The 25,704-nt window shown below is 33.0% G+C and overlaps 2 protein-coding genes across 2 annotated transcripts; one reads left to right on the forward strand and one right to left on the reverse strand.

The window, feature by feature from the left end:
• Window positions 1-286: 286 nt before the first annotated feature.
• LOC131854339 (myb-like protein X) lies at window positions 287-5,194 on the forward strand. Its single transcript, XM_059205448.1, has one exon. It carries the CDS (start codon window positions 302-304, stop codon window positions 5,042-5,044), a length of 4,743 nt encoding a protein of 1,580 aa, XP_059061431.1. The 5' UTR covers window positions 287-301; the 3' UTR covers window positions 5,045-5,194.
• A 1,102-nt stretch (window positions 5,195-6,296) lies between these two features.
• LOC131854356 (neurotrophin 1-like) lies at window positions 6,297-24,720 on the reverse strand. The gene is made up of 8 exons (XM_059205462.1): window positions 24,688-24,720; window positions 22,811-23,176; window positions 19,561-19,744; window positions 17,063-17,249; window positions 9,050-9,199; window positions 8,258-8,428; window positions 7,551-7,674; window positions 6,297-7,406 (listed from the first exon to the last, which is right to left on the reverse strand). Exons 1-8 carry the CDS (start codon window positions 24,718-24,720, stop codon window positions 6,366-6,368), a joined length of 2,256 nt encoding a protein of 751 aa, XP_059061445.1. The 3' UTR covers window positions 6,297-6,365.
• Between the last annotated feature and the right edge of the window lie 984 nt (window positions 24,721-25,704).

The raw sequence follows: 25,704 nt of genomic DNA on the forward strand, positions 1-25,704 counted from the left end.
ATTATTATTATTATACAAACACGTTAGTTGTTGTGAAAGTGATACTTTTTTAATGATGCCTTTTTAACAGTAGTTTAAATAACTTAAAGTATAAAAATTGCAGTAGTGTTGTCCATTAGGTGATACATATTTTGTGTTTGGGTAATGTTGATCACCGTTCGCTTGCTCCTATGCTTTACACCAACGCCCACTGCGCTAGAGCAATTGGTCCGCGACTTCTAACCGAGGAGATAAATACAATTGTCAATTTCCCGACCCGGTTCAGTCAACCGCCTTACCTCGCCGCGATCGTGATGTCACGATGTACATGTCAACAGCCTTAGCGACGCTCCTAGTGCTGCAGTGTTGTGATCTGTGTGTGACAATCAGAGTCCCAATTTATTGGGACAATGGTGATAATAGTGAAGTGAATGATAAACAAAACGACTATTCTGTTGTGACTATTAAACCTGACGCCCAATTTACACAGCAGAAGCCGATACCGCTCGAATATTTTGAGTACACAGCAAAGAAACCGCAATTTGCTATCGATGTAGCTGCGTTTCACGGTGTGCAGTCGCCAGAAACTCATTACAAAGCATACCCTATTAGGCCTTATACGGGACAAGAAAAGCCTGATTTAGGAAAACATAGGCTACAAGACCAAAATAGAGATATATATCGTCCATTACAAAAATTTACGAAGTCCGTTGGAAATTTACAAAATCATGTCACGCCTGTAATTTCGGATTATGAAGTTTTTCATCCATATAAGGCAGAAGAACCAGCATTACAAGAATTATACAAGGATCCAGTGTTCCATAAAATTCGAAATGATTTGCGAGACGCGAGTAAGAATATTGAAAATTATGAGAAAAAAGAAGAAAAGCCGAATAATACAAAGGATGAATACTTAGAGTCTCCAGATCAAATTGATCAGAAAAAAATCCCACATAGAAATGTGCCAACTCAGTTTGAAATACATAGACCACAACGAAGACCTATATACTACAAGCGACTTCCAAAATTTCGTAATAGAGATCAAATTTTGAATCACAAATTTAAGCACCCATGGAACCAAAATTATGTGAAAATTCGACCAGTGCATTATAATCCTTTAAAAAATTATTTACAGAGATTAAGGCAACATCAAGCATTGACATATGATGATGAACGTAATGAATACCCACAAGTACCTGTCAAGGAAGATATCATTGAACCATCAGACGGATACGATATTTACGAAAATGGCAAAGCGAAATATATGCAACTAAGAAACAATATTGATGAATCGATAAATAAAGCTGTAGTAGCGAATCGGCCCCTGATATCTCAAAATTTGGAGCTTCAAAATGAAGATCAGCCGCCTGAAGATGAAGAGAATGAATTCGTACCCGTAAAAAATTATGCTCAAGTAAGAAAAACTGAAACAACTAAGCATTTACCAAAAGAAGCAGCATTTGAAGATGCAGATAGCTACGAAGAAATACGAAATGCACCACGTTTAAAAGAAGCTGTGAAAACTACAAAGGCACAAACTGTATATACAGAGGAAGGTTATGAAGATTCGGCGTATGATCATGCAGGTGAACAAAAACATGCTTCAGACCATGAAGGACATGGTGGATATCTTAAAGAACAAGAGATTAGTGGAGGTAAATATAAAATACCAACTGTAAGTGGCAGTTTTGATGACGCTCATGGATCTGCATATCAAAATAATAAATTACATGGAACAAAATGGAAACATAGTGACGAAAATAATAAGGAAAATATAGATTCTGAAGATTACTCTGAGAATGATCAACAACAGTCTGTTGAAGCAAAAATTTACAAAGAAGGTATTAATGACAGTAGTAACGACGATGATGAATCTGAAACTGACCTTGAAAATACGAACGATATGAATAATCATGATGTAAATAAACGAGAAGCAAATTTTAAAGTTCCTGAAATAAATTTGAATACAACATATTTAACTGAAGACGAAATACTGGAAATTGCTAAAGAAAAAGTAATTATTAATAATGATTTCAAATTAAAATATCCATATTACCATAAAAAACTCAAGTCATTAAACAAAGATTCTCCGCTCAGGTATGCAGAAAACCTGAAACTTATACCTAAGAAATCAGAGGGAGGTACTGAATTTTACGATTCTAGATCACAACTGGTATGTCCTGAGGTAGACGAAAACGTTGATGCTATACCAAACAAACTGAAAAGAAAAGGTCACCCAGACGGCGATGAAAATTCTGCTCAGAATGATGAAAAGGAAATTGAGGTACTTGAGGAACAACCTCGTCTTAAACGGCTAGGTGATAAAATAGATTGTTTTAAGGCAAAATACTTTGGTGAAAATCCCCTAGACAGTCCATTTTTTAAGGAAGAGTTAATAGCCAATCCTGATCCAATTATTTTGCCAAATATTCCAACATATAAAATAAAAGAAAATCGTGAGCAATTTTCACTTAAACCAATAATTAATACAATAAATAAAGAAAAAAATAACAAAAATAGTAAAAGAGATGTTTATGATTTAATCGACAAGTTAAGAAATAAACAATTTACACCAAAAGAATCTTTGAAAAATGACAGTGATTATTTACGATTATTACTTATATCTCCTCAAGATACATCTATTAATAATAGTCAAATATTGCAGGAATCAAGGTTTTCTATGGATCTTATTGATAACATTGAAGACAATACGTCAAATTTTACATCCAATACTGATAAAAATAAGACAGATATTAATTTATTGAATGATACTGTGCATAACAAATCTGATGGTAATGTTACCTATGAGTTCTTTAAAAATAAAGAAGAAATTAAGAAAATATCTAAAAGTAATAGAAAGAAAAGAGCAGCACCCTTTATATACGAACCCTATAAAATAATAAGAGATGGACAAATTCAAGAATCTAAACGGACAACGACATCTAGTAATATAAGCCCACTTATAAAACAGCTTCAGTCCAGTAATGTTGCTGATAAATTCACAAATGTAAATCAAGACAAAAATTCTACTAAACAAAATAATAGTCGTATGTATAAAGATATTGGTAAAAGAGACAGGGAACAGTCAAAAAATTCAAAAGAAAATATTGGAACCTCTGTACGAATTGTTGATGTTAATATTGACAAACGACGGGGCGAACCAAGGTACGAAATAAGACCTTCCAATCATAAATGGCAATATTCTCCAGTTGAAAACAGAAAAGCTATGTCTGTAAAAGACTATGAAGCACAAACTAATAGTAAAAGAAATAAAGATAAACTTCAGTCACGATCATTATCACTAAACCGTAACAAATCAGATTTTACACAAGAAGATATACAAACGCCGGCAGCATCAAATACTATTAAAAAGACTATTATAACCACCACTACTCCTCCTGCATCAGAAATAAACAATAACAGTGATGAGAGTGAGGAAGAATATGATGAATATGAAGAGGAAGACGAGGAAGAGAAAGTTGAAATTATTACTACAACAACTACAACTACACCAAAACCAATATTCCGAAGAAAACTTAAAACAACAACTACTACAGAACAAAATGTAAAAGTAGAGAGTGCGACGACCGAGATTCCGAAATTACGATTAGTTACAAGATTCCGTAATTCTCCACATGTTCATGAAGACAAACATGAGCAGAAAAACAATTCCAAAGCAAATACATATAATGATGCCAATAATTCTCCAAAGTACAGAGAAAAGAAAAAAAAGAGTACGAAAAGTACATTAGTAACCGACACAAAAAGCTACGGCGAAGATGATGATAACATGAGAGAAGAAGAAGTTGATGCATTGATTGGAGTTAAACAAGATATGAATGATTATATGCCTCTATATGAAAAAGAAGCAAGAGAAAAAGAGAATCAGTCAATAAGATCTAGTGAAGAAAATAGCAGCGAAGAAGATGATTATGAAGATGAAGACGACGAAAGTGGTATTGAAGATGATGAAGATGAGGACGATGAAGACGATGAAGACGAGGAGGAAAATGTACCTATACTGATAACAACGACGCCAGAACCTACTAAACGTACTTTGATTATGACTACTTCAGCTCCATTATCAATAACTGAACCAGTAACAACGGAACCTAAGAGAAAACCTATAGTTTTAAAGAAAAAAATAGAAATACATAAGGAGTTACCAGTTAATAAATCATCACCTCATATTACTCAATATAAACAAGACATCAAAGAAATAGAAATTGTTAAAGAAATGCCTCGAAATATTGTTCATAAGATGCCAAAAAAAAATTCAGAACTATTAGAGTTATACAAAGATGAAAATCTGGCAAAAAATGTAAATAAATTAGATGCTGTAGAAGTATTCAAAGAAGATTTGGATCTTAAGAATAGTCCAAGACATGGAGGAAATTATAAAAGTGCTAAAACAGTTCAACAAATTAAGGAAACTCCTACCTCTAAACTAGTACATAGAGATAATTCTAGAGTTCCTAAAGAAGATGCAGAAGCTTCTCAAAGTGAATATAAAAAATCTATAGAGTTTGATGACGATATATCATCTATAAGAATGCACGGAGGTAATTTAAAAGCTATTGCGAATATAAAAAACTATAATAAAAGTGATAACAAAAATGTCAAATTGGTAGAACTCGCAGAAATACCAGAAAATAATCCTATACCAGTACATAGTGGTAACCTGAGACTACTTAAGGATATGAAACGAAGACATGTTAAGGAAAATGAAAAATTAATTGAACTAAGTGATGATGATGTTGAGGATTATGACGATGTTCCTTCTACGCATACAGACAATTATAAACCTTATAGCTCTAGACATGGGGGTGGGTCTATGCATGGTGGTAATTACAAAAGTGCGAGGCTTGTGCGAACAGAAAAAAGAAAACCAGAATCTTCTGCTAAAAAGGAACAATCTAATATAAATGTTGATAGTCAAAAAGATCCTAGAGCCAAAGCTGCAGTACTGCTAAATAGTTTCGCACAAGCAGTACCCATATTAACAACTACGCCTGCGTATATATTAGATCCAAGTAAACGTATGTATTATTACGTTGAAGCTTAAATATAATTAAATTAATTCATAATTAAATTCATAACAGCCTTTTGTCCTTTGATATATGTATTCAAAGTAATTATAGGTTATGACTGTAATAGAAAGTGCCACAAAGTGTGTTTTATGTTACTTTTATTAAACAAATATTGTTAAAGTAAATAAAATCACATTGAGTTGTTTTTAAATTAATTCTTATGAAAGATAATTGAGAGAATTATGCTTCTGTGATAGATGTATTTACATGGATATTTTGTAAATGTGTATATTTTTTATAAATAAATGTAATAAAATATGTTGTGTTTTATTATTATAGTAAATGATAAGATAGATAAGAATTTTATTTGTATCTTCTGCATACACATGAAGCTTGTTTGTAGCTGTAAATGTGTAAATGCATAGTTACGTTATGTTCTTCACTGTCATAATTTATATTAAAAAAATCTCTGAATTTTAACTCTTCTTAGAGATAAGATTGTCTTTGTACTTTAGTTTTATTTTATTTAACTGTTTTACTATTTATTTTGTATTGTATAATGAGTATAAATTAGTAAATAATATCAGTCAAACCTTTATGAAGTACTAAGCCAATATTTAACTAGTCACTTACCTTTTAACACAATATACGTTGATTGTAAAATGTGACTAGATTATTCCTTCTTAATAGATATTTTTTTGACTACATACTCATTTCGCTTGTTACTAATGTTTCAAAATTGCTCTGAAGCAGTACTGTTTGTATTGTTGAAAACAATTACCAACAAATTGTTCCACTTTAATACTTCACGTAGCGTACATTCAACTCTGCACAAAAACTATTCGCTTTCACTTTCGTATCTCTGTATCGCTTAAAAAGGTTGTCAATTTTCTGAACCCATTTGATTTTAATTAAAACCGTGATTTGCTATTACGAAATGGAACATGTCAGGTTTCAAACTGTTGGCCATGTCTGATTGGCTATTGACTCAGTGTGATTACGGCCGATGTTGCAAATGATAACAATGACTCTTTTATTCTTTATACGTTTATTTCTGTGGCAAGTCTTTCAATTTATAAAACGAATACAATTAAAATCTATTCATTATAACTAGTAAACTAATTCGTATAATAAATTAAGAATAAATTAAATATTTTATAAATATATTAAAAATTCGATTTGGCTTCAATTATAACCTTAGTTATAAATATTTGCTATCAAATAAAATCATTATTTAAACAAGTAATATACAAAACACATTTAAGTTGTGCTTTTATGATATTATGATATTATATAATCTCAGATGTATCTTATCAGATTAACATTCTCATTGATATAAGAATGTTATATAATCTACTAATGTTTCTTTTGTCTAATTATGTCGGAAGATTGCAAATTTCTCGAAGGAGGGTGATTTATAGGTTTCCATTCCGATTCAGGAGGTTCATAACTTGATATATTATCTTCTCTATCTATAGATTCATTTACGTCACCTTTTTCTTCGGCACCAAAAAAGTCTATAATTGGATGATAATTATAGTTAACTCTTTTACCATTGGAGGTAAAATTTTCGTCGGGTTCACTGTTTTGTTCATGTGGTCTGAATGACGTTGTGATTTTTTCCGTAGTGGCTGCTTGCAACTTTGGCGCTATAGTAATTCTTCTAGGTACATTCGAAGTAACCGAACCTATTTCATGTTCTACTGATTTATCTATATCTTCCAAAGTTTCTAAATTGCCATTGGAAAGTGATCCAACAGATGATGTACCAGATGATACCAAATCATCAGGTCCTCCAGAAATCTTCTTTCTTATTGGCAGACGACTTGGTCTGACTGGTCCTCTTTTAAATTGGCTTCCGGTTATCTTATATTGATTAGGTGTTTCTTTTACAAAATTAAATGAAGAAGGTCCAGATGGCGTTGGAGGTTCTAAGTAACTTGGCAGTGTAACCGTATCTAAATTGGCAGATCCTGCAGGGTTTCTTCCGGGCAGTGGTCGCTTTACGTTTCTTATTGAACTTGCTTGGTTAAAGGAATCTGGATAGTATGTATTTCCATAAGAGTCCATAGGATTAGATTGCGGTAGTTTACCTGTATTAACAACTACTTCATCATTATCGTTCAATTTTGAATTGCTAAATGGTATTCCAGATAGCAAATCGTGATTTTCATTGAAAGATGGGAAGGGTTCCAGTTGTTTGCTATGAGTCAATCCAGGTGATTTTATACTTGGTCTATGAACCGTAGATTGGACTGCTTCAAATGCGTGGTTTCCGTGTTCTGATGAAAGGTCTTCCCCAGGAAATTGTTCTGAAGACGTTTCGTGAACTCGGTGACCAAGTGGAGGGAAAGATACGCTGTAGCCTTCTATGTGGCAAGAACAACACGTGGGTACCTGAAAAGATTTAATTACAAATTTATACCTTCTTACGTTATGTTTAGTTGTACAATACTTATTTAATTTTCGTCTGAATGTCTTAAATATTAGCACATGATATAAAGGTTATGATAAATAAAGAAATCAATGATATAAATTTACCTTAAATATATCCATATGTAGACCATTTTGCTGATCCCATGTTAAAAGTCTGTGATAATTGTACACTTGTACACATTTCGACTTGAAATTGTCTGTGAGGTATGTACAAGATTCTTTTGGTTTCCTAAAATCATAGAAAACAATTTATGTAAAAATTATCAGACCTATTGATTTCTTATATGTAAATATACTAGCTGACCCGGCAAATGTTGTTTCGCGGTAAATAGATTGGTAGGGTTGATGGTAGAAGGGAGAAAATTTAAGGTTGTATATATTTTTTAATGACAAATCTATAATAATGTTACCATCCATAAAAAAGATCTTGACCAAATATTAAAGCAATTTATGAAATCAGAGACTATCATTATAGATATTTTTTGTTTCAATCTGTAAAATTTCTATAATATAGTAGTTCAAATTGAGGGAAAAGGATATTGTTAGTAATGTGTAGTAATGACCTCAATGCTAGCAATATACCATGTCAGATAGATATCCACGCCAAGTCAAGTCAAGTCAAGCCAACGCCCCAAGGGGGAGGGACCCCCTCTGGAAACCATCGTAATGAATTCCTGGTGAATTTGTCACTATAAACTATCAGACCTGACATGCTCATCTTATCATCCTCTACTGCCCCATAAACCGTTAGCACAGGCGGGTGCACCATTCCATTATCATCCGTTAAAAAATATATCAAGTGAGTAACTTACAAGCACTTTTCTAGTCGTAAAGTCTGCGTGTGCTCCCCAGTATTGACAATGTACTTCCACTGGCCAGAAGTGGCTCGGGCTCGCTGGGGTCTAGCATATTTGACAATACTGGGGCACATGAAGCCAGCTTCTCCAGCACCCGCAAAGTCACGGTTTGCTGTGTCACCTCGCCTGGTAATAATATAGTTTTTTTTTAATCTACAATGGTGGTAAACAAGCAAACACCAGGGGTGTCACATGCGCGTTGCTAACCCTGTTGAATAGTTGGTGTAATATGGTTGAAACTTTACACAATATGTCGTGGTACGGAAAGCTAACCCAGGATAAATAACATCGAAGACGACCCCGGTGGTCTAGCGGTCTAGCACACCACTTCATGGTCGCGGGTTCGATTCCTCGCACGGCACAAACATTTGTATTCATGAGTATGATTGTTTGTATCGTTCTGGGTGTTTTCTATGTATAATATGTATGTATTTAAAAAAAATATTTATGTATATGTATCAGTTATCTAGTAACTATAACACAAGCTTTAGCTAGCTTAACTTGGGTCTAGATGTGTGAATTGTCCTGAGATTATTTTTTTTTTTTTTTATTTTATTATTTGAACCAGTAGTTGCTGAGATTAGCGCGTTCAAACAAACAAACAAATTCTTTTGCTTTATAATTTTAGCATATATTACACCTGGTGCCTTATACTCTTACAGACTAAAACCTTTATTTGTTATTTCAGTTATTATTATTAGAATAAAAAAATAGAAACATATATTTCTATATTTTCTTTACTCTCACCTATTGGAGACCAGGTAATGATCAGCCGTGTACTTCGCCTCCTGAGCAGCCGTGACCCCATCGACAGCCCCGTCACCAGGATCCCTGTAATCAGCCAGGAGTGCCCCAGCTGCCGCCTTGTTGCGTCTGATTGTCTGTACAATCATGTCTCTGAAATTGAATAGTTTTAATTATTTTTTCTGTATGTAATTTCTGATAAATTTAATGTTCTACAAATCAAACGTCATTTTTATTCATGTAGGAAATTTTTACGTTTATGAACGTCAAATTTTTTGTATTAATATTTTTTTCCTACCGTCCAGTTCAGTACATAGATTCAATTGAGAGGAACCGTCAAGAAACTCCACTGAATTACTTTTTTTTAAGTTATATACAATGTATATTTATATAGGTGTCTATGTCTAACATTAAATGAAAATCCCGTGCATGAACAACTATTGTCAAGTTAGTTACTTAGTTTGAAATAGTATATATTTTTACCATCTAATTAAAAAATATTGTATTGCTCCGTAGTTTGTTATACTGTCACTTAATCTATTTACATTATACAAGTGTTTGGACTAGACTTCATTCGTTTCTTATGTGTTATATTGATTGATAAGAAAAATAGTAAGTACATCCTCAATTAATACTAATACAAAGGAAAAATATAAACATACAAAAAACATTTTTTTTACCAGTAACTTCGTCTGTACACTCAGTTGTATAGATAACAATTAATATGACATATAATAAAAAAAGTAAAAAAGGAATCTGACTCGTGAAGGATTTGAACCTCCGCCCTCCGATAATCAATCAACAGAAGATATCGGTGCTCTTACCTACTGAGCTAACGAGTCGCATTACGCGTATTTCAAAAACGTGCTTTATATTATGAGGAATAACGTCAACCGATCTGACGTCATTTTCTATTACTCACCGAGTGGCGGTAAACAAACTAATGTAGCTGAACTGATGTCACAACAGATATGATATGATTAACTGCATATCAGGCACTTGATAACAATGTTATATTTATAAGACATTGTTCAATGCTCATTGCCAATTTGTATCAATAACTTTATTTTATTTTCATACTGTAGGTTGCTTCAAATATACTAAAAAAAATGGAAACAAATTGCGAGGAGCTCTGTCGCCAAGGTAGATAATGAGGACATACCATCAAGAAAGCCACGACCTGTCAAGAGTTTAGGTACAATGAATGAAGAACCCAGAACAATTAACACAGTGCTATCTAGTCCTAATCTAATCAGAGCTTGTGTTGTGGTACCTACTAGATAACTGATATAAATACATCGATTTTTTTCTAAATATATTGAAAACCTATGTATATAATCAATGCTACTGAAACCGTACTATCAACAAGGGCGGATCCAGCTTTGGCGCCAGGAGGGGTCACATAGTCGTGGTCATGGCGCCAGGAGGGGGTCACATAGTCGTGGTCAAGTCAAGAACTTATAATTTAATTTTGATAACAATAAAACGTTAAATACAAGTTAAAAATAGGTATTTTAATAATGTACAAAGTTATTATATTATATTAAATTAATTAAATATTGAGGGTATGTAGTTACATAAAATCTGTATGGTGACAAAATATATAAATAAAATCATTATGTTCAATTAATGGTCCACCTTAGTCCTGGAACCAGCTGAGCCCCCCCCCCCCTTCAGCTGGTCATGAAACCCATGAACACCCCCCCTGGATCCGCCGTTGACTAGCAATGGGGTCATTAATCCCTCACCCCTGCGATTTCTGGTATATGATGATTTTTTTTCAAATTAATGATAATGAAATGGTGCACCCGCCTGCGATAACGGTGCACCAGTGGAGGATGATAAGATGAGCATGATGTCAGGTCAGTTAGAACATCATGTCCAATTCTCCATGAATTTATCGGTTCAGGAGGAACTGCATGAGGACTACCTAATATATTCCTAGCAATGGGAGTTGTGCAAATTACTAACATAGCTACTTCACCCCACATTTTTCAATAATAACACTAACCGTGTGACCTTCACATGCATCCATCCAAACTGCGTAACTGCGCAATGCGTAAATCAAAATTAGGGACCTGTTTTAGCACAAGATTGGAATTTCTTTAGTGGAACTCGATGTTTTACTTATTTAGACATGTAATATAAAAAATTGTACAGAGCAAGAACCACTTGTGTAACATGGCCGAGTTAGAAGTGAGTGATATTTATTATTCTTCCACCCGCAACAAACTGTTACATTTTTGTTGTAACTTAAGCTCGCGAAAAGGACCAAATCCTCATTGTCTTCTTAAATTAGGTAATGAATTCACCAGTACTTATATTTTTTATTGACTTTATGAGTGATTTGTTAATTTTTCTTGTAAATAATATTTATTATTGAATCAAGTAAGGTATTTAAAATTTAGAAAACGATTGTATAATATATTAATTATTAAGCGACACATAACTACCTATGTAAATTATTAGTAATTTTAACTACGAGTATATGCATATAGTCACTCATTGCTATTTAATACTATAAAGTGGAATCCGTTATTTTTTTTTAATAATAGGTAACATAAAAAAATCTATTAATTTTATACAATTTTTTTTTTAATGCTTTTTAACAGCCAATAACGAAGGCTTATAATAATAGGTTACATAAAAAAACTTTATTAAACTTAAACGATTTTTTTTCAACTACAAAATGGTATATTAACAGCCAGTAACATAGGCAGTGTTTTATTTTTAAAATATAAAATATTTTAAAATAAAACATTTTTTATACTGTAATAATTCCGACATCGTCATCTAGTACCAATCTCCATAATATGTATAGAAAACAACAAGACCAATACACACAATCATCTTCATGAATACAAATGTTTATACCATGCAAGGAATCGAACCCGCAACCATCGGAGGTAAAGCGGTGCTAAACGATTACCGAAAAAAGGAAATTATCTTATATATTCTTTATTGTACTTTTTAAATACATCATTATTTGAATAGAGATTATTAATTACAGTATTTATAAAATTTCTAAAAACACAAGTACAGCCGGATTGTATCGCTAGTGAGTAATAGAAAACAATCCAACAATAGCTACGGTTAAAATGGCCTTGTGTTTCGGCCTTCATGACTAATGGTAGTCGGAGTGACGTCATTTCAAATATAGTGATACTTGAATATCCCTATGGCGGCAACAGACTCGTTAGCTCAATAGGTCAGAGCACCGACATAATCAGCAAGCCTAGAAAGTCGGAGGGTGTAGGTTCAAATCCTTCACGAGTCCTAATAATTTATTTTTAACAGTATCAATAATTAATTAGTGCTATGTGGTAGTTTGTAGACATTTCAACTTAAACTATATTTAAAAAAAAAGAAGTGATGTCTATTTAAAAGTGCTTCAATTTAAGTTTATTTGAATGAAGTTGTGATGACAGGAGTGGTGGTGAGAGTAAACACACACAGTAGGGTGTAACTTGTATATTTAACTGTTACATCTTGAATACTCTCGCTTACACTAATTACATAAACTATATATATGAGGTACTGCGTGACCTACGTGTCGTTATACAAAACGTACACTCGCACAATCTTTTACTGAACGTGCTGATTTGCATCACTATACCACACCTCCCCTGAAAAGTAGGGTGTCTATGGTGAGGGTGTCCCCTCCCTCTGAAAGTTTAACATTACAAGGACAATTTTATTATTTAAACATACAAAAAGACAAAAAAAAAACAGCACCAAGGATTAATTTAACTTAACAATTTCTCAAGGTATATCATACCTGAGTACAAAAAAAATACAAACTTTTATAAATACATTGTATTATTAATACATATTTGTCATCATCTAACAGATCTTGTTTTCTACTAAACGAGTAGTAACCAAAAATTAAAATTAGGCCTTTTACTCTATAACAATTTTAAGAAATTTTATGCTTTACATTATTGGCCAATGTGACAATGCTCACTTCATTATCTGTACTTATTAACTTACTATACTTATCTATACATTTTACAGTATACCTACATAATCGTAAAAACTCATCATACTTCTGTATATACCGACAGAACTTATTAACTTGAGACTTATTGTACATATTTTTAATAATTGTAACTTCCATAATATTATGATCCTTGCATATCTCTACAAGTTCTCTTAATGATTCATCTACGCCCACCTTTGTTAATAGAGACGTTTGATTTAAATATATTATAGATCCAGATAGAACTACATTGCACGCATTATCATGCATATTATGCATACCTAACACTTTTCCTAATGTCTCCTTATTACAAATATTTAATTTCACACGAAACGTGTGATTTTGTAGTAATTTCTGCCATCTTTGATGGACTAGGTTTTACTTTCACTTGAGAACATTTATTAACTTTCTTAATTGGACCTTGCGTAATAACGCCTGAACAGCATGAGTTTAATTTTTTTAACTCATCGGACGTTGCAATTATTTTCGATAATTCGTCCGTTGTTCTATTTTTCGCACAATTTCCATTTTCCACAATATAATCAGTTTTCCTTTTATTAGGAAAATTAACATATATTATACCATTTTCTCTTTTTTGAAAAGGTATACGGACCCTATCGAGTGATCCGTGGGGCTTTACACTTAAACAGCCCAATTCAAAATTTATAATACCTTTAAATTGTATTAAAAAATCTTCTCCTAATATACCATGGGAACTGCACTGTAATTCTTTAAATACATAAAACTTTTGTCTAAATTGCAGTTTCTGAAATTCAAGATTCAGGTAAACAAATCCCATTGCCTCTAGATTACCACATACGCCTTTTATTATAGCGTTATCTTTATGAATCTTAATTGAAGGCAAATTTTTTAACCAATCGTACTTTAAAACAGACATTGACGCTCCTGAGTCTGCTATCAAAAATATATCCTTATTAAAACAATTAAATTTAACTACATTATTTGTGTTAAAAGCTAAAATTTCGGTATTCTTATTTCCATGAACAAAATCTAACGATGTCTTTCTATCGCTATTCCTACTATCAGCTGACGCTTTGACGTAATTCATATGCTTACTATAACAAACTTCGCGACCTTCTTTACTATGCATTATTGTATTTTGCTGACTTCGCGCCTTAGTATTATTACGCTTCGCTTGACATTGATTTGTTCTGCGATCAAATTCTCTTGCGTCATAATTTATTTTATTTATTAAACACGTTTGGAAGTTCTTAGGAATGAATTCCTCCTCTTCTATTGCTGTTTTGACAGCTTCTTGTAAATTTGATATATTTCTACATATTATATACATTGTCAACCTACTATCGTTTAGCCCGTATGCAAATTGCCTAATTGCAATATTCTCATTTATGGGCAATAGAATATCATACGCGGTGTTCAAACCCCTCGCTTGGGCAATTGTTAATTCAACAAACAACCTTTCAATTTCATCCCCAAACTCTAAAATTGTCCTATTACCCTGCCTACATTTTTGTAGTTGCGTTAAAATGAATGTATACGATTTACTTGGTAATAGAATTTTTCTTATATCCTCCGTTAAATTATTAATATTGTCGTAGTTTGATTTTAATTTTAATTTGGCACAACTAGAAAGTCTCGTCTTTAATATAAAATTTATTAGTAAGGTATGGTCATCAGGCCTGAGGATAGTTTTGTAAAATTCAATGCCATCTAAAAGGCTTTTTATAACTTTCTCATCTCGATTCACTATAGGTAATAGCAATAAAGCTGTTTTTAAATCAAATGCGGCCATTTTTAAAATATACAGACTAATATAAAATTCTTTCAAAAATTGTGTAAGTGGCCTGTCACAGTTTGCCTACTTCCTGTTCAAAATAAGTGACTTAAATTTAAATACACAATCAAATATTATATACCACTTAATATGTCTCTAAATTATATTTTCACTACACCAAACACGTATAAAAAAAAATGTCTTCAGAAATGACACTAATCACGGCACAATAATCACTACAACTTTTGTAGACCGCTAGCACCCTTTTATTCAATCTTTATAATTCCATCTATGGATGCTTCAATCAATTTTTTAGGCACAGGTATGCGGTGAACCTCAATTTGAGGATATTGGACACCGATGGCCTAGGAACTTTAATTTCCACCGTACAATATATTGAAGATAAATAATTTATACCTCTTTGCTGCCCGAAGATCTTCAGAGTATAGTCTGATCTTGATCCATTTATGCAGCTTCTTTGTCACGGTCGCCATGTGATGACAGGAGTGGTGGTGAGAGTAAACACACACAGTAGGGTGTAACTTGTATATTTAACTGTTACATCTTGAATACTCTCGCATCCTTACACTAATTACATAAACTATATATATGAGGTACTGCGTGACCTACGTGTCGTTATACAAAACGTACACTCGCACAATCTTTTACTGAACGTGCTGATTTGCATCACTATACCACAAAGTCTTTTCTATTATTTTTAATAATAACTAAAGAAGATTATAAATTTGCTACTCACTTTTAATAAAGTCCATGTGTATTGTTAATTTATTATATATATATATATATATATATAAATTTATTGTTCATGCATGTCCATAAATAAATAAATACTTATTGCAAGTGTGTTAATAGTCATACTAGTATCACAGATAAGATAATCTTACATACTAGTATTATGTAATATTATGTTATCTGTGCCAGTATTAAAACCGCGCATACAGCCATGACGCGCTCGTCGATCCTACTGCGACTGTGCGCCGTACAATATTGTGCATCTGTGGCGCATTACGTTTGCGCGCGAAAATAGAAAATACTACAAAATGGCGTCTTCTGCAGACATACTGATTAATTATTGTTCTGTTCATTGTTACCTATTTTATACTAATTATGTCTGCAATTTACTTTTATTATAATAAAACACCTATATTTTATGAAATAGAAATAGAAATAACCTTTAATCAAATTAACTCATTACAAGCACTTTTGAATAGTCATATTTTGATTCTACCACTCATTCGGAATGCAGATTCATCACAAGAAGAATGAGCAAGAAACTTGTGTGTTGCTCTTTTTAATAGATGTTTTTTTTATATAAATATTTACAGTATAACAAGTAAGAGGCATGCGATAATCAACATAGAAATCGCTACGCACTCATTATTAGTGTAATCAGATAATATTGTCAGTGCTATGGATTTAAAGTTTTTCTATAAAAACATTATTATCGTTAACGAATTCTTCAATTTTATAGTAAGCTTTTTTGCAAAGGAACTGTTTTATTTGACATTTAAATCTTTTTTCTGGCAGATTTATAACAGACTCTGGTATTTTATATGTTCAGTTATTGTCACTTTTCATGTATACTTTGTTAGTAGTTTAGACCTTAAGTGCTATCATCGTCGTTGTTTGCCTATTGTATTAATTTACTAATAAAGGCTATAACAGAATAACAGTGAGGGTGGACTCACTGTCCCCACTGAGTTATAGAGCGTTATGCTTCTACATTACTTTTAAATGTTATTATTATATAAGCAGCAATTTTATTAGTTTTTATTAGACACAAATAAAGATGATTATTATTATTATACACAACAAATCTGAATATAAATACAGCCCCTAGTCACCAGCGTTGTTAGGTAACCAAGGGTCCAGGGGCAAATAAAAAAATGGGGCTAAAAATATTATCAAAAGGCACATGTCGCTATCCGTCAAATTAACAAAACTGCCAACCAGAAAGAATTTAGAGGAATTTCGAAGGTATAATTTTCGAATTTCTCTCAACTGAGATGATGGCATCTCAGTTGAGAGAAAATTAATCATGGGATTAAAGTTCGTAAAAGGTTGCAACCTATCATATTTATTTTGAAAATTGGAGAAATTTTGAAAAGTTCTGTTTGATCGAGATATTCTGGTAAGGGTTCGAGGGCCCCCTGAACTTGAGGGCCCCAGGGCACTGCCCCGGCTAGCCCCTAGGTAGGCACGCCACTAGTAACATACCTAACAGGTGCATTCAAATGTAGACAGTAACTACATTACTTACGTTGGATAATCGTCTGCATGTAGACACAGCGAGTTTGTGAACAGCTCGCATTTTGCCTGCTCGCTTGGTGTTGGCAGCTTCCTCGCTGGTAAGGGTCGTCTCCTGATAGGATTAAGGGTCGGTTCCGCTGTAGTTCTGCGGCCAACTGGAGGTTTAGGCGAGTAGGAACCCCGTCTAAACAAGTTGCCTGAAATTATAGTTGTAAGAGATTGGTTTCTGTTGCGAGTTGTAATAATACAATGTTGTCGGTTGAGACGATGTATATTACAGATGATAATATTCTGATAAAATTTACATAAAAATATTGATCTTATATACTAAATAACAATAGGAAAGTGTAAAGTGGGGTGACATAGTTTAGACACGGCAGTGCTTATAAGACAATATTGAGTTTGTCTGACTAGGCATATATAATTGCAATTATTGTATTGATGTATCTAGGTAACTGTGTCCTATAGTTTCCAAAATGTCGCCTTTTGTTTAGCACATTTATGCACTATAATTTAACAAATTTACGTAAAATTATCATCGTTTAATTAGATAACAACAGTTATTTATGATTTTTCTTGAAGAATTGCATATTATCTAAGTTGCACAAGGTTACTGGTAATCTTTATATATAAAAATTACGTGTCACGTCACGTTGCTTGTCAGCGATGGACTCCTAACTACTGAACCGATTGCAAATTTGATTTGCACATTGTGTGCAATTTGATCCAAATTAAAAGATGGGATAGCGTACATCTCAATTTGTAGTCGCAATATTATTTTATTCAATATATTTTTGGACCCATGCAGAAAATACTGTTATTTATAGACAGTTTTAGATTAACTACTGGTCGTTTGGTCGAAATTAATTTAAATTATAAGTTTGAAAATAGTTATGATTCGACTGTCAAAGAGCTATACATCTATGCATGTGTGGGTCAAGTATATGATAGTTGTATAATTAAAAAAAAAATATTAGGATTCTACACTCCTTCTCTATATCTTATATATAAAATTCTGGTGTCATAGTTTTCGTTCCCATACTCCTCCGAAACGGCTTGACCGATTCTCATGAAATTTTGTGCGTATTGAGTAGGCCTGAGAATCGGCCAACATCTATTTTTCATCCCCCTAAATGTTAGGGGTAGTCCACCTCTAATTTTTTTTTATTTTTAAGATAAAACAACGTTTGCCTGGACAGCTAGTAAACTATATAAGTGTGCGAATTTTTTTAAGAAGTGGTACAAAGTTTTTGCTTTAAGTATTTATTATTATTATAGCCTTTATTCAGATCCAGCTTATACATTATTTTAAAACAAACATAAAGCTTTAAAACTTAAAACGAATTAATTATTCTATTAATTGAATCTTTTTTAATGTCTGTAGATCTGTTTGCCAATCGGCAAAGGCCTCATCCAATCGTTTCCATTCTTCTCTTTCTTGTGCCACTCTGTTCCACATTACTCCTGCCACTGTCCTAATGTCATCATCCCATCTTGGGCTGGGTCTGCCTCTTTTTCTTTTTCCTTCCCTGAGATACCATCTTATCACTTTCTTACTCCATTTATCATATCCTCTTATTATGTGACTTTAAGTACATTATATTATATTAATGTAATGATTCTTTTTTGAGTAAATATTTTATGGGCCTTTTTCCTTTCAATGACATAAAAAAGTGGTTCAGAAGTTGACTTCCCTTTTTGTACTTTAAATTTATATAGACGATCTATAAAATTCTCATGTTACAAAACTACTCTGAAACGGCTTGAACGATTCTTATGAAATTTTGTGTATATAATCAGCAGGGATAGGACGTAAAGTATTTTTCATACCCCTAAGGGACTAAGGACCAACCAAAATTTTTTTTTGAGATCTCGTTTTATTTTTTTGTTATGGTTCGTCATTAAATATATGCATATTGCAACCTAAAATTTTAACCCTTCTACCATCATACTATTTTTTAATAGTGATATTTTTTTTTTGGGTTGATAATGAAATGTTGCACCTGCCTGCGCTAGCGGTTTACGCTGGCGGGGCACCAGTGGAGGATGATAGGATGAGTATAAAGGTCAGGTCAGCCCATCGTGACAAATTCACTAGGAATTTATCACGATGGTTTCCAGGGGGACCGCGTGGAGGTCGACCTAATATAGTACATTGCTAGCAATGGGAATTACTAGTTCCCATTACTAGCAATCCCCTTTCCCCCAATAGTGATATTAAGGTCTATGGGAAAACAACGTTTGCCGGGCTACTTAAATTTAGATTACAGATAGTATAGTATAGAAAAGGAAAGGGTTTGTTCATAATGAAGTATAGTAATATAGCATGTTAGATGGACCTCCACGCGGTCCGCCGGGAAATCATCGTTGTTAATTTCTGGTGAATTCATCACTATAGGTTAATTAGCCTAACTTCATGCATCCTTCACTGATGCCCCGTCAGCGTATACCATTAGTCAGCCAGTAAAAAAATCAACATCATTCATTAAAAGAAATGTGATAGATTACCTTTTCGGTCGATGTATCTGTTAAGTGCTCGTAACTTCTCGGCCACTGGTAGATCCTGTGCCAGGGTCTGATTGGTGGAGTCTGCTGCCAGGTCTATTGTGTTGTTATCATATTTGGTTGTATTGAGTTCCGCTCTCGCAGTTGACACAGCTTCAGTAGACGCTGAAATCTTTGGAGACTTTTTCTGAAATTTTTTTTAAAGAAACATATTAAAACTTTGTGGTTTAGTGGCTGTTTGTGGTAAATACATATATAAAATACATCTAAAACACCCAGACCGATGCAAACAATCATACTCATGAATACAATTGTTTGTATCGTTCGAGGAATCGAACCCCACCACCGAGGACCGTCAACTTTGGTAAGTCGAAAAATTATTATTATACTAGCTGTTCCCGCGACTTCTTCCGCGTGAAATTCAAAACATCAAAATCTGTCCAGCCATTTCAGAGATTAGCCGGAACAAACAGACAGACAGACAGACAAAAATTATAAAAAATGTTATTTCGATGAATGTAGCGTATTTATATTCATATGAATGTAATAAAAAACGGTTATTTCAATATTACAAACAGACACTCCAATTTTATTTATAATACACTATTAATTAATTACATTCTATTATAAAAGCCTAATATATTAATTAACTAACAATACAACAATAAACTACACGTAATTACACAGGTTTAATTAATGTTACAATGTTAAATTAAACACAATAATAATTAAAACTGCAGTTCAAGGCCTAACTGACAATTTAGTGCACTTATATAACTATAAATCATATGTTGACAGCGATAAGTTGATATAAAAATAAAAATTCAATTATTGTTTATATTAAATTACTGAATTTTATAGTATTTATATGCCAACTAGGCTAAACATGGACTAGTCCATGTACCTAACATCTATTTATGATTACATTGTATAAAACCAAGTCGCTGTCGCTGTCCGTCCCTATGTATACTTAAATCTTTAAAACTATTCAACAGATTTTGAAGCGGTTTTTTTAATAGATAAAGTGATTCAAGAGGAAGGTTTATATATATAGTATGTACATGTACACTCGTGCGAAGTCGGGGCAAGTAGCTAGTTACATAGTATAAAAATAAAGCGCTGTCGCTGTCCGTCCCTATGTGTGCTTAAATCTTTAAAACTACTCAACGGATTTTGAAACGGTTTTTTTAATTGATAGAGTGATTCAAGAGGAAGGTTTATATATATAGTACATGTACACCCGTGCGAAGTCAGGGCGAGTAGCTAGTAATAGTATAAAATAAAGTCGCTGCTGGATTCTGATCGCTTATATCTTTTAAATTACGCAACGGATTTTAATACAGTTTTCAGCAATCATCATCATCATCATCATCATCGCAGCCCGGAAGACGTCCACTGCTGGACATAGGCCTCCCCCAAAGATCTCTACGACGATCGGTCCTGCGCTGCTCGCATCCAATGCCTTCCAGCGATCTTGACCAGATCGTCGGTCCACCTTTTCAGCAATAGATAGAGTGATTCAAGAGGAAGTTTATATATATAATACATGCATGTTATACTATAGAACATGCCGAGAAATTAAATGATTATTACAGCATCCGTGCGAAGCTTTTAGTTCTAGAAAATTGGTTAAGTTGTTAAGGCGCCAAGACAAATCAAATTCACTTGAACTTTATTTTTAGTAATATGGTTGTGTAATGCATATTCTGACACGTAATGTACTGAGATAAATGTTTAACGGCTTTCACATGACTGTCAGTAATAACACTGCCTTAAAAGATTGTACGTACAGACAGTAATTTTATTATTATATCTAAAATTATGTTAGTAGTAAATCACACGTAACAAAAAATGAAAATTGTATCATATATATGAAAGCATGATAACCAACAGATCAACACAAATATAAATATAAACAAATACATAACGCATGTATAGAACACGTCACTGCAGGTCGGGTTCATTGAAATAATTCTTAAAATTTGTTTTTGTATTTGTAAATTTCAATAAAATATTTCTATGAAAGAAAATCGGAATAAATTTATAATGTGGTTGAAATTACTTCATTTTCCAATTTATATTTATTCACGTACCAATGAAAGATTTGGTTAAGTTTTGTTTCATTAATATACACGTATGAAGACGGGGTATGGAGCTAGTGTATGAATGAGTGTATGTAGGTCCATTCACAAATAGGTTATATAAATACAATAGCTGTGCCCGCGGTTTCACCCGCCAGTGATGTTTCATCAAAATCCGTTCAGCAATTTTTGCGTGTAAAAACATTCATCCGTTCATCCATATTTACAATAATAATAATAATAATCTCAGGACAATTCACACAGCGCCATCTAGTCCCAAGTTAAACTAGCTAAAGCTTGTGTTACGGGTACTAGATAACTGATACAGATACATAGATATTTTTTTTTGTAAATACATACATATTATATATAGAAAATACCCAGACCGATACAAACAATCATACTCATGAATACAAATGTTTGTGCCGTGCGAGGAATCGAACCCGCGACCATCGGACGTAAAGCGGTGTGCTAGACCGCTAGACCACCGAGGTCGTCAAACTACAAACTTTCGCGTTTATAATATTATGTTATCTGTGATATTAGTAAGAATAATTTCTTAAGGTAATTCTTAAGATAAGATTTAATTTATTGTAATAATATTTTTAAACTATTGTATAGTTTAAAAATATTTATACAGTTTTAATAATTGTTAGTCTAAGAATTACTAGAATAAATACAAAATAATAGACAAAAATATTGTAACATAAGCTAACGGTAAATACATTCACCTTAATTGAATTAAAAAAATGATTTGTACTTTTGTAATAATTTATAAACTCATTTGAATAGAATAAGAGCAGAGTTTCTTGTCAGTCCTTCATAACTGATTGTTAATTTGTCTTGGGTATCTCTTAGACGTACATGAATAAAAATATTTTGATTGGCTAAAACGAATTCTTTTTTTTTTATAATACAGGGGACAAACGAGCATGCGGCTCACCTGACGGTAAGTGATTACCGCCGCCCATGAGCACCCGCAACACCAGGGGAATTGCAAGTACGTTGTCGGCCTTTTCAAAGGAATAAGCTCTTTTCTTGAAGGTATCAATATCGTATCGGTTCGGAAATACTATTGCTGGAAGGTGATTCCACATTGTGGTTAGTTCCACAATTCTGGCCGGATGTGTTCTTGTAGCCTTTGAAGATATATTTGTATATTGTATACTTACATTGTCATAAACTTTATGTGAATTGATTTCAGTATCAGTTGTTTTAGTGTCTTTTGTATCAATTTTTTCGTCCGCTACGTTTTGTGATTGATTTCTCTGCGGTATGATTCTGCGGTTTCTTAATCTCTGAATGAATGGCGGTCTAGTGGATGTCTGTGGGTATGATACATCGAACGGTTCTTCATCTAACGTGTCTTCTGTGAATGATCGTCTTGAAATTTGTGCCTGTGGTACGAGTGGTTGTGTGATTTCTCTCAACTGCTTGCCGGGTCTGACGGCGCGTCTAATTAAATTCGCCATGTCTAATAGTATTGGTAGCATTAAGTCTGTCGTTGTGTTTGCATCATTACCGAACATCGATCTCACCTGGAACGTAAAATTAGGTTGTCTGTTAAATATTACTTTGCAACTTATTTAATACTGACTGTACTTGCGACTCCGTCCGCATGGAATTTAACTTTATGTTTCTAAAATAAAAGTAGGGCAAGTTACTCCTTATTACATCAGATACCTGTCAATAAAAGTCCCGTCAGAATTGGTCCAGCCATTCCAAAGATTAGCCGGAACAAACAGACAGAAAAAAATTGTAAAAATGTTATTTTGGTATATGTAACGTTTTTATATTTATATGTATGTAGTAAAAAATGGTTATTTCAATATTATATAACACAAAACACACAAACAGACACTCCAATTTTATTTATATGTATACATACATAAACTCCAGCATAGGGTTGTTATAATATAACTTTAAATAAGGTAAATGCAACTTATTTGTAATATTTACTTTATATATATAAACTATATTATGAGGGTTTTTCATGAAGGGTTTATTAAGGTTTCTTAAGGATTCTTAAGGACCTCGTATTTCAGGCGTCCATAGACTTCGGTAAATGTTTACCATCAGATGGGTCATGTGCTTCGTTGCCACCACAAATGTACATAAAAATATATGTGTGTAATGCTGTTTGTACATGGAAAGTACATAAGAAAATATATTTTTGGAGAACTATATTTAAATAATAGAAAACCAAAACAATTATTTAGTATTTTTTATTATTTATTGGTCAATTAAATTCTGGTGATTAAATTTTTCTTGATTAACCAATGAATCAGAACAGGTCTTATTAAATTAATATACCTATTTTATTTCTTAATTATTAAAATTATGCTTCTTTGAAAAATAATTAAAATTAAGTAACAATAAATTACTGCAAAAACATCATTACATAGTATAAAACAAAGTCGCTGTCGCTATCTGTCCGTCCCTATGTATGCTTAAATCTTTAAAACTACGCAACGGATTTTGAAGCAGTTTTTTTAATAGAGTGATTCAAGATGAATGTTTATATATATAATATATGTATACCCGTGCGAAGCCGGGGCGAGTAGCTAGTATTCTATAAATCTAATAACACCCAGGAATATTCATTATTAATCTTATACTACGATGGTGATAAACAAACATACGGCCCATCTGATGGTAAATGGTTACCATAGCCTATGGACGCCTAAGACACTAGAAGTGTCACATATGCGTTTCCGAACGAAATTCTCTAAAATCGCTCGTGCCTGAGACACCAGGGGTGTCACGTATGCGTTTCCGAACGAATTTCTCTAAAATCGCTCTTGCCTGAGACACCAGGGGTGTCACGTATGCGTTTCCGAACGAATTTCTCTAAAATCGCTCTTGCCTGAGACACCAGGGGTGTCACGTATGCGTTTCCGAACGAAATTCTCTAAAATCGCTCTTGCCTGAGACACCAGGGGTGTCACGTATGCGTTTCCGAACGAAATTCTCTAAAATCGCTCTTGCCTGAGACACCAGGGGTGTCACGTATGCGTTTCCGAACGAAATTCTCTAAAATCGCTCTTGCCTGAGACACCAGGGGTGTCACGTACGCCGACATTCTCTAATACAGCTTTTTGTAATTATTGTAGTTACTGCAGTTTATTAAATAAGTTTGTAATATTAACACAATAGCTGTGCGTTACCTTATCATCAAAATATACGTTTCATTGAATATTACATCAGCATTGTTTACATTATCTCCATTATTAAGGTTATGGGAAAACCTAGGCCCACTTTTTCGGTATTATGTTAAAGCCAAAAATATTGGCATTGTACTAATTTGGTACGGCGGTTCAAGTATAAGTCTTGTTCATATTAATTACGTTTGTTGAATAATCATAATAGTGTATTATGTCAGGGAACATTGACACTAATAACAATGTTTTAAAGTTGTTTTATTTGCTGATTAAATGAAACGAAATGAAAATTCTTTATTGTTCTCCTCATAGGATACAAACGAACATTTGTATATACTATTAATATATAAATATGTATAAATAGACAACGTTGGCAAAGGAATGAGGCAACGAGCAAAACAATGGGCGGCCTTATCGCTGAAAAGCGATTTCTTCCAGGTTATCATAGGATGTAGATGGAGAAATCTACATACTATTATATATATATATATATATATATATATTATATATTTTTTACGAATGGTGATAGAACATCTCGATGGAAGAAATCGGAATTGTAACTTGGAACTATTTAAAATTTCCAGATAGAACATTCAAAATTGGTATTTAATAATTTTCAACTACTATCTATATATGAATTAGGATTTTTTTAAATAAAAAATATAAATGAGTTTTGGTTAAGTTCGGTTTTTTAAGTTACCACGAAGAAACCGGATATTTCTTCCGTCGATATCCTTCCTCGTCCTTTAGATCATGCGAATGAGCTAAAGATACCTTTCTTTTTGTGAAAATCTTTGAAATAAAATACAAAACAGTGCTTATATAATGAATTTTCAGATTGTAAAATAAACATATTTAAAGTAAATCTAACTAGAGTGAAATGTTCATATTAACTGCATATACTA

This window comes from Achroia grisella, unplaced genomic scaffold (assembly GCF_030625045.1).
Source record: "Achroia grisella isolate CSIRO2021 unplaced genomic scaffold, CSIRO_AGI_Agris_v1 utg976, whole genome shotgun sequence".
NCBI lineage: Eukaryota > Metazoa > Arthropoda > Insecta > Lepidoptera > Pyralidae > Achroia > Achroia grisella.